Source organism: Haliaeetus albicilla, chromosome 23 (genome assembly GCF_947461875.1).
Source record: "Haliaeetus albicilla chromosome 23, bHalAlb1.1, whole genome shotgun sequence".
NCBI classification, from domain to species: Eukaryota; Metazoa; Chordata; class Aves; order Accipitriformes; family Accipitridae; genus Haliaeetus; species Haliaeetus albicilla.
The window spans coordinates 6,543,759-6,561,192 of NC_091505.1; the positions used below are offsets into that span (position 1 = coordinate 6,543,759).

Genomic DNA, 17,434 nt, shown 5'->3' on the forward strand with positions numbered 1-17,434 from the left:
TTACCAGTGGGAGAAAAGCTACAACATTCCTCACTGATTGTTCTCAGAGTTAATTATTTTTCCTATCTATTTTAGGAATACTCATTTACTAGACAGTCAAGAAGGACTATTGCTTTCCTCTCCTTTACTTAGTGCCATCCTTTACAGTGTGCTTGCCCCCGTACTCGGAGCTGTGCAGCTTCCTCATTCGGACTGTGAATACATCTGCCCCAAGCACGGTTACATTTTTTTTCTTAGATTGTACACTGAGATGTAATGAAATATATATTATCTTATTGTGTCACACTTACAGACCACCTCAGTGTCTTGGGTGACATGTCATACCCCACTGTAGTGTCAAACCTTGGTATAATGATTGTCTGTTTTCTTCTAGGTCATTGATAAATTAAGCTTGATTTAGGGCCAAGAACTGAGGTCACTGTGGGACCTCAATAGAAACATTCTGACTCAGTGATGATTCCTCATTTACAGATATATTTTGAGACCTTCTGATTTTGTATCCTGTGGGCTCTAAGACCATGCTGTCCTTTGGCAAAGGCCTCCTCATTTCTGAACCCCATTCAAAATTGCCTTACTCCTCTCTTATCCTTCCTTTTCCACCTTATTTCCAAGACATCTAATGACCATCTCTCTGCCCACTCTCTCTGCTCTTCTACGCTGGTGCGTATCCCTCTCACACAAGGTCCCACAGCTGGCATCGCTGCCCCCCGCGTGCTCTCCCATCTGTCCGGTGCTCTCCCCTGCTGTCCGAGCCACTGACTCACTCGCCTGCACTCTTAAATCTGTCCACAAAAACCCTGTTTAGCCTGTAATGTGTGTAAAGCATTTTCTGATCCACTCTATGAATTGGCTCTGTATAAGCTGCCCTGTATTGTGATTTTGGGTGCTTTATATTCTGCAATAACGGTGAGTTATTGAAAGAGTTGGCAGTTTTAACTCTAAATCTCCTTGAATTTGTCAGTTTAAGGGAGACACTTAACATCATTTCACTGCAGGTTTTAAAAGTAATTTTCTTTTTCCTTTTTAATGGCAACATAACATGGACTAGGACAGCTCTGTTGACATTACAATTAGAGATAAGTGCAGAGAGAAATATTTAATTAATCTGACTACTACAGATGGGCTAAATGTAATTAAGTTTCCTTCACAATCAATTTTATATAAGAAAAGAAAATTATATCTACATATTAAAACCACTTCTCTTTATATATGAAGTTCATAGGGCCTGATTTGGCATAAGAATAAATTAGAAAAATTCCCATAAAGTCTTTGGAGTTACACCAGTGCGACATTAATACAAAATCAGAAGTTGATTCCAAGTGTTTCAGGGTTTGCATACACACACAACAGTAAAAACAGAAATCACGAAGGAGACATGACATTACCTGTTAAGTCTTGTTTGCTGGGAGGTTGTGCCTTAGGCTATGAGAATATTACGGTGGCATAATGAGTTACCATTCATCAAACTACATAACAATTAGGTTCATGAAGATGGACGCCATTAACGTGCAGTTGTGGTGAGTTAAGAGCACGCACTCAGCTGAGTTTCTGCAGCTCAGCTGGCAGGTAGGAACTTCCTAAGCTGTTAGGATGTGATCCCATTCAGTTAGTGACACATTGCCCAAGAGAACATGCTCTAGACCTAATTTAGTGCCGTCCTGTATTCCAAGTCATGGTATTCTTACCTAGCAAAAGTCTTATTCATTCCAGTTGTGTTTAAATCAAACATACATATCTCAGTCCTTAGGAGGTGTTTTGTGCTTCAAGTTTGTTAGGAGGAAGTCCCAATCAAAGAACAAAGCTGTAGTAAAGTTGAACGATTATTATTTCAAACAAATTCTAATTTCAGGAGTTAGGCAGAGTGATAATGTTGTGTAGTTTCCAGCTGATTTATTATTTGGTACTTTCAGAGACTGAAAAAACTGAGATTTTTTACTATACAAAAATATGGGGTAGAAAAAATGTGTTAGAAAATGAAGCATTTTATTAGTTCCAACTGTAGGGATTGAATAATGTCATCTATTTGGCACAAGGAAGCGTTAGCGTTATTGTTTCACCTGTAGTAACAACACAAAAATTTTGGGAGGGAGGAAGTGTTGACTTCATTTTTTAGGGACTGATATATTGGTATAAAGGTAAGCCACAAGCATATTCACAGGCGTCCTGGTTCTGCAGACACTGAAGCACCGAGTTGCCCAGTTACCAGTGGTGGTAAGGTTAAACACATGCGGAAATATTTTCCTGAGCGGGGAGAGTACTATTTCTTTAGTAGAGCCCCATTAGTATACGCTGTACTTGTGCCCTGACTGTGTTATAACTGCCTTTCCCTCTCCATCTCATAACTCTCTGTTAGCTTTTTCCTACTTGCAGACTTAAGGGCATGTTTACCTGTTCAAATATCACTACAAATATCATTGAAAAGGTCTTAGCATTATAACAGATGCGCGACGGCATGGTTTGCACTTGCTCTTGTGGAGCGCATCTGCGGTCTGTTAGCAGTGTGATGTCCATTAAATAATGCCAAGAAGTCAAGCAGATGTCCTTTGCGGTGGGGCCTTTCCCTTGCCGTGCCTTCCCTCAGCATCCCATTATTCCCCATTATTCTCCATTTTTCCCCATTATTCTTATTTTCCTTCTTTCATTGTCATGACTGACAAGATTTCAGTTTATAAGATGACCATTCAGCTCATCTGAGCAGGTCATTTTCTCTCACCCTGCCATTACTTTAGACTCATTTGGAACCTTCAATAGCTCCAGGAAGATCGCCTGAAAGCTTTGCAGAGTTCCGCGCAGGCGAGCGCCGGTGTCCCGGGCGCGAGGAGGCAGAGCACACTGCCGCGGGGCTGGGACGCGCAAGGACGCTCAGCACCAGCTCACCGGTCACCCCCCTGCCCTGCCAAGCCACAATTTACCTGCTATTCTGACATATATTCACATTGCTGCTGCACAGGCAGGTCTTTGTCTTAAGCTGAAAGTTGCAGCTCCCACATCGGTCCCATTAATTTCTTTGATACGGATCACTCTTTTAAATTTGCCTGGATCTCATTTCGTCGTTTTCTTTTTCTTTCGTGAATCAATCTTGACTGTTTGTTTTTAAGGAAAATACTATTTACTACAAGCTTTGCATTCTCTTCCAAACATCCCTTCAGTCACTTCAGACAGTTATTGTAGCTTTCTCCAAGCTTTTCCAAGCGCAAGAAAATATATGACTCAGCATAGCCTTGGGCTGATAACCAGTGCTGCTAAAATATTGATGTATTTCTGACCCATCCATTGGCATTTTAATAACCTATCCATCACAGAAATATTGAGTCCATATATAAGTAATATGCTATTATTACACAATATAAATAATACTGATGGGAATGGTTTTCATTGTTGCTGAGCAGCGAGGGCTCCCCAGGGATACTTAGAGTTTCTGAAAATCGTATCCTGATATATTTGCGTTCTCCTGCGTGTGGAAGGCCAAACGCCACTGGTCCTCACTGGATAAAACACTCTGCAGCCTTTCCACAGGCACACTGGTGGGTTTCCAATGTCCTTAAACAAATGCCAGTGTTCCCAGTGAACAGCCTCACTGTCTGCTGCATGCTCTGTATTCCAGCTAAAATCTGAGAAGCCGTTTGGATTAGTGCAGACGAATAAGCATTAGAGACTCATGACAGTTACTGCTGCTTAGTCTCTTCTGAAGTTACTCTTTGATTCCCTTTGCTTAGATTCCTGGCAACCCTAATTGGACTTAACTGAGCCTGTGGTGAAACAAGTCGGCACAGGCATTTTTTAATACTTATTTGAAATCTGTAAAAGAAAGCAAGCAAATGTAAGATGAAGACTCCTGCGGATTTTTTTTTTTTTTTCCCCCACAAATGATAGTATTGAGCAAAAGCTCAAATCCTTCAAGTGTTGAGAGTCATGGTGTTGAGTTTTTTAGGTTGTCCTGCATAGGGAGTTCAGAGAACAAAATCTGCTTACTGCAAGGAGAACCTTAAAGCCCATTTTTTACTTTCTGTGAAAATGTTCTGGACATAGTTCTCACAGCTCCAACGCTGGCTTGTGATCAGTACAGTCACTTGGGATCAGCACAGAGGGAGCAGGAGAGCACTTACGCTTCTGGGTTGCTCTGCAGCAGTGGAAATGAAGGTCATTGGTATTACTTATACTCAGTATATTGCTTCAAGGTGGGCTTGATTTTCATATGGCTGAGCAGGTATATTTATTATTATGTGTGTTTGTGAGTATGCCTGCATACATGTATATGCATGCACCATGTAAGTACATACACCACTTCTTGTAGTATTCTGGGCTTGGAGTTAACCATAAAACTTCAAACCTATTGCAGTTAACATTAGCGGTGTCTCCTCCATGTGTGACAAAAGCTTGAAGGCATGAGAACTCTACTCTTTTAATGAACTTTAAAGCAGAAGAATAGCAATCTTAAGTATTATTGCTAACTATTTACATTTTGCTTGCCAGAACCTAATGATGGTGGATGGCTTATTAAAACAACTAACCCAGTAACATGGGAGGTAGAGTCTGATTGAATTTGTCATTTTCATAGCCAGTTAATAAAGCATCTCAATGTTTTAATGGAAAAGAAGCCACTGTGAAAGTTATTGCACGCTGCACTGGTGAGCTGGGAAAGCCACCACTGCCGAAATTAGAACCGCTTTGGTCTTCGCTTCCCTTACCCATGAGCCCACCCAGCGCCTCTTTAATGTCCTCGGGTGTTCCCCTACCTAGACAATTTGTACTAATTGTGAACACGAATCCATTTTCAGCAACATGAGTTATTGTGATATTCCCGTATTGCAGTCATGAATTGCAGGTAATTCGAGGGTAGATGAGAAGGCTAGAAAAGCCAGGATTTGAAAAGTAGATGGCATAGAGCTGTTCCTATCAGGCCTGAAATATGTGACTTGTTCCATGTTCTTGCTATGAGCTTATAGCTGACAAAATGGCTTTTTCTTTTCCAAATGTTATTATTTTATTGAGGATTTAATATAGATATTACGCAGCGTATGGAAAGCTCAAATACAAAACATGAAATACAATCACTGTACAGTACTTGCCCGAACGTGGTAATTTAAGAGGTATATTGCTGGAAAGTAACCAATGGAGAGGTGGGTCCATAGCTCCATCGCCAGTTTGTCTGGCTGCTGAAGGTGATCACCCATGTAGAAGAGAGATTGCTGCATAATGTGTACCTTAGAGAATGCGCTGTACCTGGCACAAACTGAGCCTTCCATGGCTGCAGTAGAAACATAGATGAGGAGGTAATTTCATCACACTTCTGGCATTCTTTCCATCATATTAAATAAGAAAAAAATATATATATTTATCTATAAATATATATATATAAAAAAATGTATAAGCAATAAAATATATTTTGTTTGATGGAAAACATTGTGTGATTCCATTGACACAAACTCCTGACACAATAAATATTAACATCATTCCTTATAGAAAGCTTCCTGAAAGGATCCCTTCCCCAGCAAGGAAATGGGAAAACCTTGTCCTAACTCTGTGAGCTACGGCAATGCAGAGAGGACTGGTGTGACTGAAAAGAGAGCAACTTGTTTTGGCATGCTCTGCCTTTTCTTTGAGGTTGTTTAAATTATTTAAGAGTGCTATGAAGTGCTTTTTATCCTCAAGTTGATCTTTGTGAATTCTATTTTAGCAGTAATATGAAAAATATTTTCATTGTCTAATTTACTTACAAAACCAAAAATGCTAGTTATCCCTTGCATACAAAACAAGGTACCTGGAAAGCGTGAAACCGTAATCTCAGACTCCTCAAAATGTGAATCACTTTATTACATAATCTGTAGTGCACCGTGAAGGTGCCTGACTGCCTTTTATATAAAATAAATTAAAAAATGCTAATAGCAAACCAGAATCATTTACACCTCTGTAATACATTTTAGTCTGCACCTATGCTGTGATGCACTTTGTGGTAATTGACAGTAAAAACTTCAGTATACAGGCACCCCTGCTGTATGAATTACAGTTTTTGCTGTTTGTAGTAGTTTGTTGATACTCCTGACTGTTGTCTCCTGAGATTTAAAAGAAACTCCCCTGTTTTCTTAACACGATGAGTTTTTTAATAGTCACTTCCTGATATGAAACCTTAACTAAAAAATGTGACCATTGGTTGAGAATTGACTAATGTATTTGTAGCATTGTAATGAATGAGTTTGATGTTATACTTTATAAACAAGATTTATTTGGTTTTTTCTGGGTTATTCTCCTGGATTAAAAATCTCATTTCAGATGGGATTGGCTTGTTGAAAATGTTATCCTCACATGCACTTACTAATATGATTTGCATTGTCATAAACTGCCTCCGTATGTAACTTGTGATTCTGTACCAGTTTGTTCTACCTGGTTCATTTTAATGGGTATCATGCTGAATTACAGTAGTTTCTTTGGGGGGTTTAGGTTTGGGGTTTTTTCTTTTTTCTTTTAAATGGTGTAAGTTAAACCAAAATCTGAAGTGAGCCTAAAGTGGAACAAAGATTTTACGTTGGCTTAAGCGTTCCCTATCTGCCCCGAAATAGGTGTTTTATTCTTTTACTTCAGCACAAAGTGCAAAAAGTATTTTTCAGTTTTATCCAAGTTGATTTCTTTTCTAAATTTTGTTCAACTGCTTGGAAAAAAAGCTAGAAGTTACATTATTCAGACAATTCTAGCTAATAATTCTTAACTACATACACCCGGTGGCCTGAGCCAAACCTGTTAAGAGTCTGTAGAGGAGCTGGTGCTGCTGCACCTCCTGCCTCACTGCCCATGGTGCGTCTTCTCTGAGCTTAGCATCTGTCTTCTGTTTCATTCTGCACGGCTGAGAGGGGAGATTGAAATAAATTGTCACCTAATCAATGAAAAGATTTTTAAAAATGCAAAAAAAATAAATACAGCGTGAGAGAGAGAGAAGCCATAAAATGATAATCTGTAACCTAGAAGACTCCTACTTGGGATTAACATTTATATTTTGGTTAGCAATTTCTTCCTCTGATGATTTTGTAGCCTTTACTCCCAAGGCTGTAAGCTGTTCCTGGTGTATCCAGCGCTTTGTACATTCCTGGTGGTGTTAGGACAGATACCATTCTCACCACAGGTTATTCAGATATGCTTCTGGGACTTCACACCCCTACTAATGGGAAACCCACCCTTTTGTAGCCCTGAGAGCCTGGAGAGGCAAATGAAACCAGGTGCAAGTAATTCAAACAAAAATAACTCCATTAGCAGAACCTGGAAGAGTTTATAAGATAGTCACTTTGCTGACAAGTAAACTGCAAACAAAAGATGAAAATTGAGCCTGACTGGAAGATGGAAAACTGCTTTCCCTTCATTTGGTTTCTTTTCGTGTACAGCATGAATGCACACTGTTTGTTGCCAGGCATGTAAGCTATTGACCAGAGCAGAGAAGAATGAGGACTCTATTAGAGAAAGCGAAGTATTTAATTGTTATTCTTATATCTATTTCTTTTCTAAGCAAATCTTCATATTCTAATATTTCTGTGACTTTTCCCTTTTATTTCTTACATAAATGAGAGAATCGGGTCAGCTCAGTTCCCACATCTAATGGCTTGTTGACAAGGAAAAAATTAATCAGAATAGCTACTGTGGAATAAATTACTCCAAAATAGCTTCCCCATGGATACCGTTATTCTGAAATAAGTGTGCCTTTTTTCTGATTAGTACTTATTCTGCCAGACCAATGTTTGTCAAGTTTCCCAGGTAGAGAGCAGTCAGCTTGTAGAGATTAGCACCTTGCAGAAAGTACCTTGACTCCTTGAACAAGACTTGTCACTGCCATAACCGTTCCACCGGCAGAGACCGGCCCAGCCCTGAACGGCTGTACCTAACCACATCGGAGCCCTCTGCAGGGATCTTCACCAGTATAAAGCGAAAGCAAGAGATTTCAATTTCTTTATCACCTTTTTAACTCTAGTAGAATTCTTTAACATTTGCAGTCTTGGAGAATCTAATAGTAATTTGATGCTTTTCAGTTCACTTTTTAAAATTATAGAGAGTTTCATTCCTTGGACAAAAAAGAGGAAGCAATAAGAGGAGGTGTTTTTTCCTTGCAGTTCCAAGCCTGCTCTTCAGGTTTCAACCCAAAAAGATCGTTTCTTTTTCATTAGAACACGATGAAAACCCCTCTGGTTCATACTGTGAACTCCTCCGTCCACTTCCCATGTGGTTTTGTTTAGACTGGAGGCCCCTTATTGTTTCAGCTTACTGATTTCCTAGTGGGTTTTGATAGCTTACTAGGTTCTCCTGAATATAAAGTGACTGCTACGCTCAAAGTCAATAAACTCAGTGTTGCCCTGTGAAGTTCTTCTCCCACTTCTGGCAAATGCCTGTTGTCTCCACAACTGGGAGAACGTGGAAAGAACTTAAAGCATGCACTGACCTGTAGCTATGCCAGCTTTGTTGGATCCGAGGGTCTTAGATTATTGTTGCTAGCTATCTACAGTTGCCCTTGGCTCATTATCACAAAAACTAGCCTGCTCCATCTGATTTCCCAGCTGCAGTAGGATAGATTTGTTAATATTTTTTGCTTAGCCAAGCAATTGCCTTGCTCAAGGTCAGGCAAGGATTTTCAGATTCCAGGAAAGCCCATGTCATTATACTTGTTTGTTCTGTAGAAGGGCTTTTGCTTTCTTTTCAAAGTGAATATTTTATGCTGTTATTTACTGAGCATTCACACAGTGCAGTGTGCTCTATTGAGAAAAGAGCAGAGTTGGCTGAGTGTTGGTCTTGCACCCATTAAAGTCAATGACAAAACTACAGCAGCTTCCCTGATAACGCAGTTTGCCCTGAGGAGGTACGGTTTTATAGGCACCAAAGTGTTGGTACGAACAGAGCATAAAAAGTCAAAGCATGAAGTGGAAATATGTGACAGTATGTTAATCCTATAGCTTTCCGATTTTAACACAAGGGAAATTCATACAGTAATATGATGACTCCACAGTTATTGAGACCGACCTTGTTAAAAATACAAAGAGATGTCTTTGTTGAAGGATACAATGCTTTAATCTTGCTTTATATGCATTAGTGTGCTTGTCAATCCAAGCAAGTTAGCAACTGCGAAGTCATAAAATGGACGTTTAAGAGGAGCGTTGGACATTTTACCGTACCTTATTAAATCTGTTTCTGGTTGAGTATGTAATTTAGGTGATTTGGACATCTACGCTGCTGATAAAAGCAATTAAATGCCCATAGCCCAATTTTGAGTTTTATTTAGGTGCTTCATTTGGATACACTTCAGTGCTTCACTTTTCATCATAAGCTTTAGACACTTAAGGAAATGAATCTCCCCTACAAATGTTGTCACAAGTTTTTCCATGAAGAAATGTAGATTTTTGAAAAAAAAAAAAATCCATTGTTTCTCCTCTTTTTCATACTTGAAACTGGAGGGAGGAGGAATAAGTTTATTTTCACTTTCCAAATTTGCTTTCCTGTTACAAACATCCATGAAGAAGATTGTATCTGTCAGGTCACTGGGATAGAGCCTGCATCAAGGTGTATATTTGTATATCACCAACTATGAAAGGAGCATAGTCATGATTCTTCCCTTTTTGGATCACTCTAGTATTGCAACCAATAAATGAAAATTAAACATCCTAAAGCACTAGTAAAACTATTGTAGGCCATAAAGTAGAAATCAGACAACTGTAACAAATACCTCTTTTTACTACTCTAGTGAGGATGCTTATGCGAGTTAGATAACATTTCCGACTTCTTCATTATTGCAGACTTGTTAACAAGTGTATATTCCTCACAGGTGTGAACAGGCAGTAGTGACAATAAAGGACTCTTAGAGAGATCAGCTGCACAGTGTGGATCCTGCACGCGTTGGTCTAACGAGTATTGTGTAGTGATTTTCTTCTGCCTGTTCTGCAGTGAGGACAGTCCCACTCTTCCCTGTTCACTTAGTTTGTAGGTTCTGTTTTCTCATTGTCGTGTGGGGATTTTATGAGGTGGTACAGTGTTAATGACTAGAGAGAAATACCCCTCCTGGGCTAAGCGTGTACGTTAATGCTTTATTGCATTTGAATGTGTCATAATCGGCATGCCTTCCAATTGATTAAATACCTCCTCTTCTCCCCAGTAGCCAACTCGGTGCTTTATTCTCAGAATCACTCAATTTCCTGAACTTTCCATTCTCTCTGTTTTAGATGGCTTGACAGACTGTGTAGACCCTGACTGTTGTCAGCAAAGCAATTGTTACGCAAGTCCTCTCTGCCAGGGTTCGCCTGATCCCCTTGACCTTATTCAGCACAGCCAACCGCCTTTCTCTCAGCATCCTCCGAGGCTCTTTTATGATCGAATCAGATTCCTTATCGGGAAGGAAAGCACTCATGTAATCCCAGGAGATGTCTTATTTGAGAGCAGGTGAGTTTTCTTTTAGATGAAAGACTTTTCTGAATATTGAAAACTGCAATGAAACTATTTAACCAGGAAAAGCCACTGACAGCTGCATAGCTGAGAATTCTTCACTGGTGATCAAAAAGTACTTAAAAGGATAGCAAAAGTTTAAGTCCCAACAGCTGAGGATCTTGTTTATCAGATTCTCATTAGTACCTATCCAGTTCATAAAAGCGTCACAGCAAGAAACTCTACTAACCTTATTAACAAGACTTTGACTGTTGTGGAAGGTAAGCTATCTCGTACTTGTAAAATAAGTGGGGGAAAGCTCAGCCCTTTATGCTGTAGATACACATAATGGCAGGAAGCAGAAGGATGAGTTGGATTCATATGCGTTGTATTCAGTCACCTTTCTGCCCAGTAGAATTTGATTTGTATTTACGGTGTAATAAATTTACATGTGTCACTCACATATAATCCAGCTACCCAATTAACCAACTTCTTTGGTTTTACTACGTGTTGATAGACCAGTGTGGAGTTTACCATTTCATGCTGCGGGTTATTCTCAAGCTGTCACGCAAACAGTAGAGTGATCTTTGAGTGTTTGTGAGACTGACTTGCCCTTTAACGGGAAAAGGCTGTGCAATAGGAAAGGGGCACTTACTTGCTCAGAAAACCTGGTAACACATATTTTCATGAACATTTGAAATACAGGGGCACATAAGTTTTTATGCTGTAGTTCACCTGGGAAGCTATAACTTACATGCTGACAAAGAGATCCACAAATCATCCACATCACCTAACTATTACCCTGCCAACTAGGCCTATGCATTAGATAAACCATGTTCCAATAATAAGGGCATAAGAATTTTTTTATTTTCACAGTGCAGTACATAGCACTTACTTAGGTTACAACCTCGACTTCATTCCATAGCTGCGCACAAATTCAGTGCACTTTCTCTTTGTAACATTAATTTTTAATAAAGTAAATATGTAAACAGAGTCTTTATTGATCTGAAATACCTAAACATTTAATCACTATTAATAATGTAACAGGATGTTATAAATATGTAGAACGATAGGGCACAAAAATGAACTCCGTGAAGAGCACCCACCTGCCCACGGCGGGTCTCTCGGAATGCGTCTCGCTGATGAGCAGAGCCACTGCGCCTGGCGCGAGGTCCTTGGCTGGCTCTACGCACAGCGGAGCGTACCGCAGTTCAAACCAAAAGTCACCAGTGAAAGATTTTCCTCATCAAAATGCCTCGCAGCAAGGTCTTTTCAGAGAGGAGGTGAGCACTCAAGTCGCCTGTACAGCGTTCTGTGACACTGCAAATGTTAGCAGCCAGATTGCACATAATCCCGTCAACGTGCTTTTATAGATATAAGGAACTGATCTTTTAAAGCTATCATTGATGGGATTTAACTTGGATTTAAAAGCTTTTTCTGAGTATTTCGTTTCTTTACCCTGATATCTGCCATGCCTTTGAAGAACGAAGAGCAGCGAAGGCCTGTGTGTGCGCAGCAGCCCACCTTCACCATCGTTTGATACCTTATACTGCTCAGGAATACGACTTGTACTTGCACTGGTGCATTGTTCACACCCCAGATATCATTTCCTGCCACTGTAGAGAAATTACTAGTTAGTTTGGTGAGAAGGTCATTGGGATTCAGATGAGGCTGTCTGTATCTTTGGAATCAGGGCAGTGCCTGGAGACTTGCGCTGTGCCATGTCTCCTGGGTTTTGTCAACAGTGATCTGCCATGTACTGGGCACCCCGAGGAGTTCATCAGTCCACACTTTGCTTGATCCTCAAGTCTTCCAGGCTGTTGAAAAATTGCTCATCCATAAGTCAAATATTATTAAAAACTGCCAGAATTTTCCTCAAGGATGAGAGATAAGCAGAGTCTCAGAAGGAGACAACAGCTTAGCTGTGCTGCCTCTGTTCAGAAATCTTCCTCTGACATTGTCAATCTGACTGTCATCTAGTGTCTGTTCTTCTCCTGGGAATTAAGATTACTGAAAAAAATACAGAAAGACAACTGTTACTACAGTTAAAAAAAATCAGAAATCTGCAATCCTGCCTATCTGGTACAGACCAAAGAATGCTTGGGGGGTTTTAATCTCCTTTTGGCTATTGCTGAAAAGGTTGTGTCCGGGCAGATGATATTAACTCATGGCTATCTGCAGTGCCACTTACTTTATAGCATTGGTGGTTCAACAAGAAATGTTGGAAGGATTGGATGAAATAGTGGCATTCATTTATTTCAGAGCACCGGCATCCATTCCCACTGGTGCTCAAATTTTGCAAAGCCCTATCTGGCTTCCCCACACACACCTTTGCAAGAAGTCTCTGAGACCATTAGGAGGATTAAGGAAGAAACATCTATCCAATGTTTTCAGTCTTCTGATTCAAATGGCATTGTGCAGTGTTTTACTCTACCATAGGTCAGTGGAACTCCAATATGGGTGATGTTTGCATGAATCTCACTGTAGATAAAGCCAAAGTGATGTTGAATAGATTTGGGAAAGCTACCAAAAAATGGTAAAGATTATCTCTGTCCTTCAGACTCAAAGTGTTTGGTCTCTGCCATATCCTGGCATTTTCAACATCATCTGAAATACTAAAATCAGTTGTTCTGACAACTGCTGGGACATCTATCCTTTTGCATTTGCATCTTAGACTTTAGCTTAGATCTGATTTTTAAGCATTTGCCTTCTACAGTGCAGTCAGGGTGTTGCATTGAGCCAGGGCTAAATGCTACACCAAAATCAATATTAAAGAGCTAAATGTTTTTTAAATATATTTTGCTTTTTATTGTGCCAAAGCTATGTCATTTGTACTGGGTTTTTACAAACTCCCAACTTAAACTGTGTCATGCTTAAAGGCAGATTAGACACTTTCTGAATAAATGGAAATGTACTCAGTTACATCAGGAATGGTTTTGACCTACTGCATGTAGGAGGGTGTAGCGGATTATAATGTTTTTATCAACTTCTGTTCTCAGGAAGGTTTTTAGCTTGTTTCTTTGCTGAGTATTTTTAATGCATGCTGCTGGCAAGCTATTTGACTCGCTGCAAATTGCCTACAAAAAGGGTCCAGTGTATGGTACTGAATTAATTACCCTTCAAAGGCTGCTTACAGCAACACTGTCAGCAGGAAGAAATGAATGTACCTTACTAGCCTTTAGCTTAATTTCTCTGATTGAAGATTTTAATCAGAAATGTAATACAGTAAATGACATCTTCTGGTAATGTGACACTTGCGAATTCACAAGTTGGTTGACAGAGTTCCACATCTAGGCCTAATGTCTCAGCCTGAGGTGCTCGGAGAATGTTGGAAATTTTAACACACAAAACAAAAGCAAAAAAATAGCAGATAAGTAGTAGTAGAGGTGGTGGAATGGTGGTAGAATAATAAAATGCTTTACAAGTAGTGAAAGAATGCATCTAGAATTTTAAACTTCTATTTATATTTTAAATTAGAGATGTCAAACAAACTGCCTGATGGCAGAGAGCTGAGACCCGCAGAGCTGAGATCCTCAGTTACACATGGAATGACCCATGAAGCATTGGCAGAGAATTCCTACTTCTTTTAGGCCACCTGCAACCCGTGGGAATCTCTGCTTTCTCTCAAAAAGCCAACTGCTCCCTCTGGAGTTGCAGATTTAGTACAGCTTGCCAGGGGACTAGAAACATTTTTAATGCATTTGAAAACGCTAAGGCAGCTTATCAGGGACATGTTCCTTCCCAGCTCCTCTGAATTAGAAAAGACAGGTTTTTTGCTTACTTTCAAGTTAAAACAACTTGGACAGCCTTAGTCCAAGATTATGCAATCATTGCAAATAGGTGGCTGTTGGACACGTAGTAGGAGTTATTATCCCCCATGAGAAAGAAAAGCAGGCCAGTCACAAGCATGTAGAATAAATCTTAGAGACTGAGAATAGAACAGGGACATACAGCACATCGAGGAGGCATAATAATCTTTAGAGGTTTCTCTGATAAGAAAAGCAGTGAGTGGTAGCAAGGTCCACAGCTCACCTGGAAAGGGGGTGAATGTTGAAGCAAGGAAGCGTGAAGTGGCAGTTGAGTATGAAGGGACATCACTGCAGGGAACATGCTCTAAAAGCTCTGGTAAGGAAAGGAATTAAGTGAGGTCTTCTGGAAGCAGCAAAGCTGCAGGGAACCTGCGTGCCAGCATGCCTCTGGGCACGGTGGTCCACTTTGTGAGCTGTCAGGGTATCGGGAAAGGAGGGAGAACTTGCAGCAAACTGGGGGGTGGTTTGTTACCTCCCTGAGCCTTTGCGATTAGTGCTGGTCATAAAGGAACTGAAAAATGTTTCCATACCTGCAGTAAATGCAAAAATTAAATCTAATTCTGATCAAACGCTCAGTCAGAGATTTAGTAGGTGCTGGTAATTCAAGAAGAGGCCAGAGAGTAGAAGACTCTTGAACTTAGAGTAGGTAATAAAAAGACAGTAAATAATGAGGACAAATGTAGCAACAGAGGCAGGCTTAGAACATTTAAAATCTAAAAGATTGCAAAGACAGTTCAATACAGATAAATGTAGAATAATGAGGTTTATGAGTCTTTATCACATACTGTAAATGTGTGTGGCTTGTAAAATACGACGAATCAAAAAGGAGCAAGGAAGTTGAAAGATAAGTCTCGATATTATTTATGAATAATGAGAAGTAAAGTGAATGAGTAGAGGAAAGAAAGACTATGTGTGAAATAATGAAGACTTTGATGAGTTGTTATCGCACAAGTCTGTGTGCTTGGTAAAATATGAGGACAGAGTAGAGTCAGAAGACAGGTCTGTGTGGAACGAACAGACAGGAGTACGAGAATAATGTACTGAAAAATGATGACTCTTAGGGGTCTCTGTCTCTCACACCAATGTGTGTTGTAAATACATGGAGTGCGCTAATAAAGGGATTAGAAAAGGAAAGGCAGGTCTGTTGATGTTAGAAATACAAGAAAACAATAGAAACCGGTATTTTCTGCTCTAACAAATCAAGGAGTAATTGAACCTGGCTGTCCTGTTGAGTGAGTCTCGTGAGTCTGTTGAGACACACAAGAGCTTGATTGCCTTCACTGGAGCAGCAGGTTTTGCCCACAAATAGGGCCGCAACCAATTCAGTTAGTGTAGAAAACGAACAGGTGGTAAATCAGAACTCTGTTTTGCATACTGGCAGTAATGCAGCCTCTCCCATTCCTCTGGCACTTATCAGCATCTTTGCTGAAAATCAGCATCTTGCTGAAAATCATCATCTTATGTCCTGGGAGCATGGAATTCATATTAGCAACTGTGGTGAATGGCGTACTCGCAAAGAGGTTAATTTTTACCAGTTGCATTTTCTCAGGTCACAGTCAGACGGGTTTGATGATATCATAGTGATAAATTAGTGTCCTGTCAAGTGGCTTTGGAGAATGGGATCTTATGAAACAAGTCAGAATTTTCAGAAATTTATGGTCTCCAATTTGTGCGTATGATTTCATTGGATCATGATCAATTAATCTCTCCAGGGATATTTTTTTTAAATTCATATATAGACTTCTAAATATCCTTCATCTGAGGAGCTATTAAGTTTTTCCTTTAGATTACATATTCACTGTGTAAAGGTAGGATGTGTCTGTTGAGGTCTATCATGACCTTTCAAACCGAAAGAGAAACATAACGATGTCTAAATTTATGCTTATTGTTTATATTGAGTACTTAATGCCAGTTACCTTTATAAGTATTCTGTTGGTCTTGACCCTAAATGTCTTAACGTTATCAAAAGACTTCTACATACACTGTTCACTTAGTTATGTGAAACCACAGTTCCAGGAAATATGTGCAATTTTATCATTAGATCCCAAGACCTGGATCCATTCAGCCGGTGGTGGTATGCTAATGTAGCATGCCTGACGGCACGGAGAAAAATACTGAAAGGTGTTTCAGTGGAACATAGCTGTGTAAGACCTTAGAAAAATCCCACTAGGTCCTAATCTGCACCATGACGGTATTCACACCTTATTCTTCATCCTTGATGAGATTTGTCTCCCTTACATTTCAGTCTTCAAATATGTAAAAGGCTAAAGCTAAGAAAGAGAGAGTAATTTCACCATTTCTGGGGCTAGGGTGAAAGTAATGGTCTTAAAGGACAGCAGTGGAGATTCAAATTAGACAGTAGGAAGAACTTGCCATGAGTAAAGCACTCACGCAAACGCATTGGAATGGGTTACTTGGTGAGGTTATAGAGTTAGACAAGCATCTGTATGGAGTAGTGTAGGTATAGTTGATCTTACCTGAGGCAAAGGAATGGACAAGATAAAGTCTTGTATTTCCTTTCAGCTCTCATTTTCTATGATTCTGTGATCCCGTTAGCCTCCGATTAGACCCACTTAGTAGTGAGTTCACTTCTCTGTCCGTTGACTTTGATGTGTTCTGCTCTGCTGCCATATTCCAACTTCTGTACTGGAATGGGAGGATTTTTATGCTGGAAAGTGGGTGCAAGTCTAACACATCCCAGAGGGAATTTAAAAGGGCATAACATGCGATGGGGGATTGAGAAAAAGGTATGTTATGCTTAATTAGGCGCTCTCTGAATTTACCTATGTAAGTTTCTGAAGTTTGGTGAAGGACCATGTGTCTCGCTGCTGCCTTATCACATTAGTTCAGCTTTTTCCTAATAGACAGCAATGCCCTATTCTTAGCAGCAGAGAATGGGGTTTCATTCTCCCCTTTCACAAATCATCACCCCCTAGAGCTGCAGCAAGCTAAATCATGCTATCAGTGAAACCTTTGCAGTGCTATTCAATGGCAGAACAAATGGTATCCTGAAATAGAGCCGGAAATGGAAATATATTCTTGATACACCAGCGATTCACTGGAGAGTCTGTGTGTCGTCTTCATGAGATAATGGTTTTTCAAATCAATCTTTTGGACTTGTTTGAATTTTCATTCAAAATCAACAGTCACAATGATAACAGAGTAGTTCTGTCTCTCTGGGACAGAAGTATAGCACAGTTTCTGAAATCAGTGCCCTTCTCACCCTCCTGATATGTCTAACA

General features: G+C 39.9%; 1 protein-coding gene across 3 annotated transcripts in view; it reads left to right on the plus strand.

Moving 5' to 3' along the window:
• The window catches only part of TENM1 (teneurin transmembrane protein 1), a 348,313-nt gene that overhangs the window by 249,235 nt on the left and 81,644 nt on the right, over positions 1-17,434 (plus strand). For all 3 annotated transcript variants that reach the window (XM_069811008.1, XM_069811009.1, XM_069811010.1), the window contains one exon: positions 10,185-10,401. In XM_069811008.1, the coding sequence (XP_069667109.1) occupies positions 10,185-10,401 (217 nt within the window). The remainder of the gene's footprint in view (positions 1-10,184; positions 10,402-17,434) is intronic.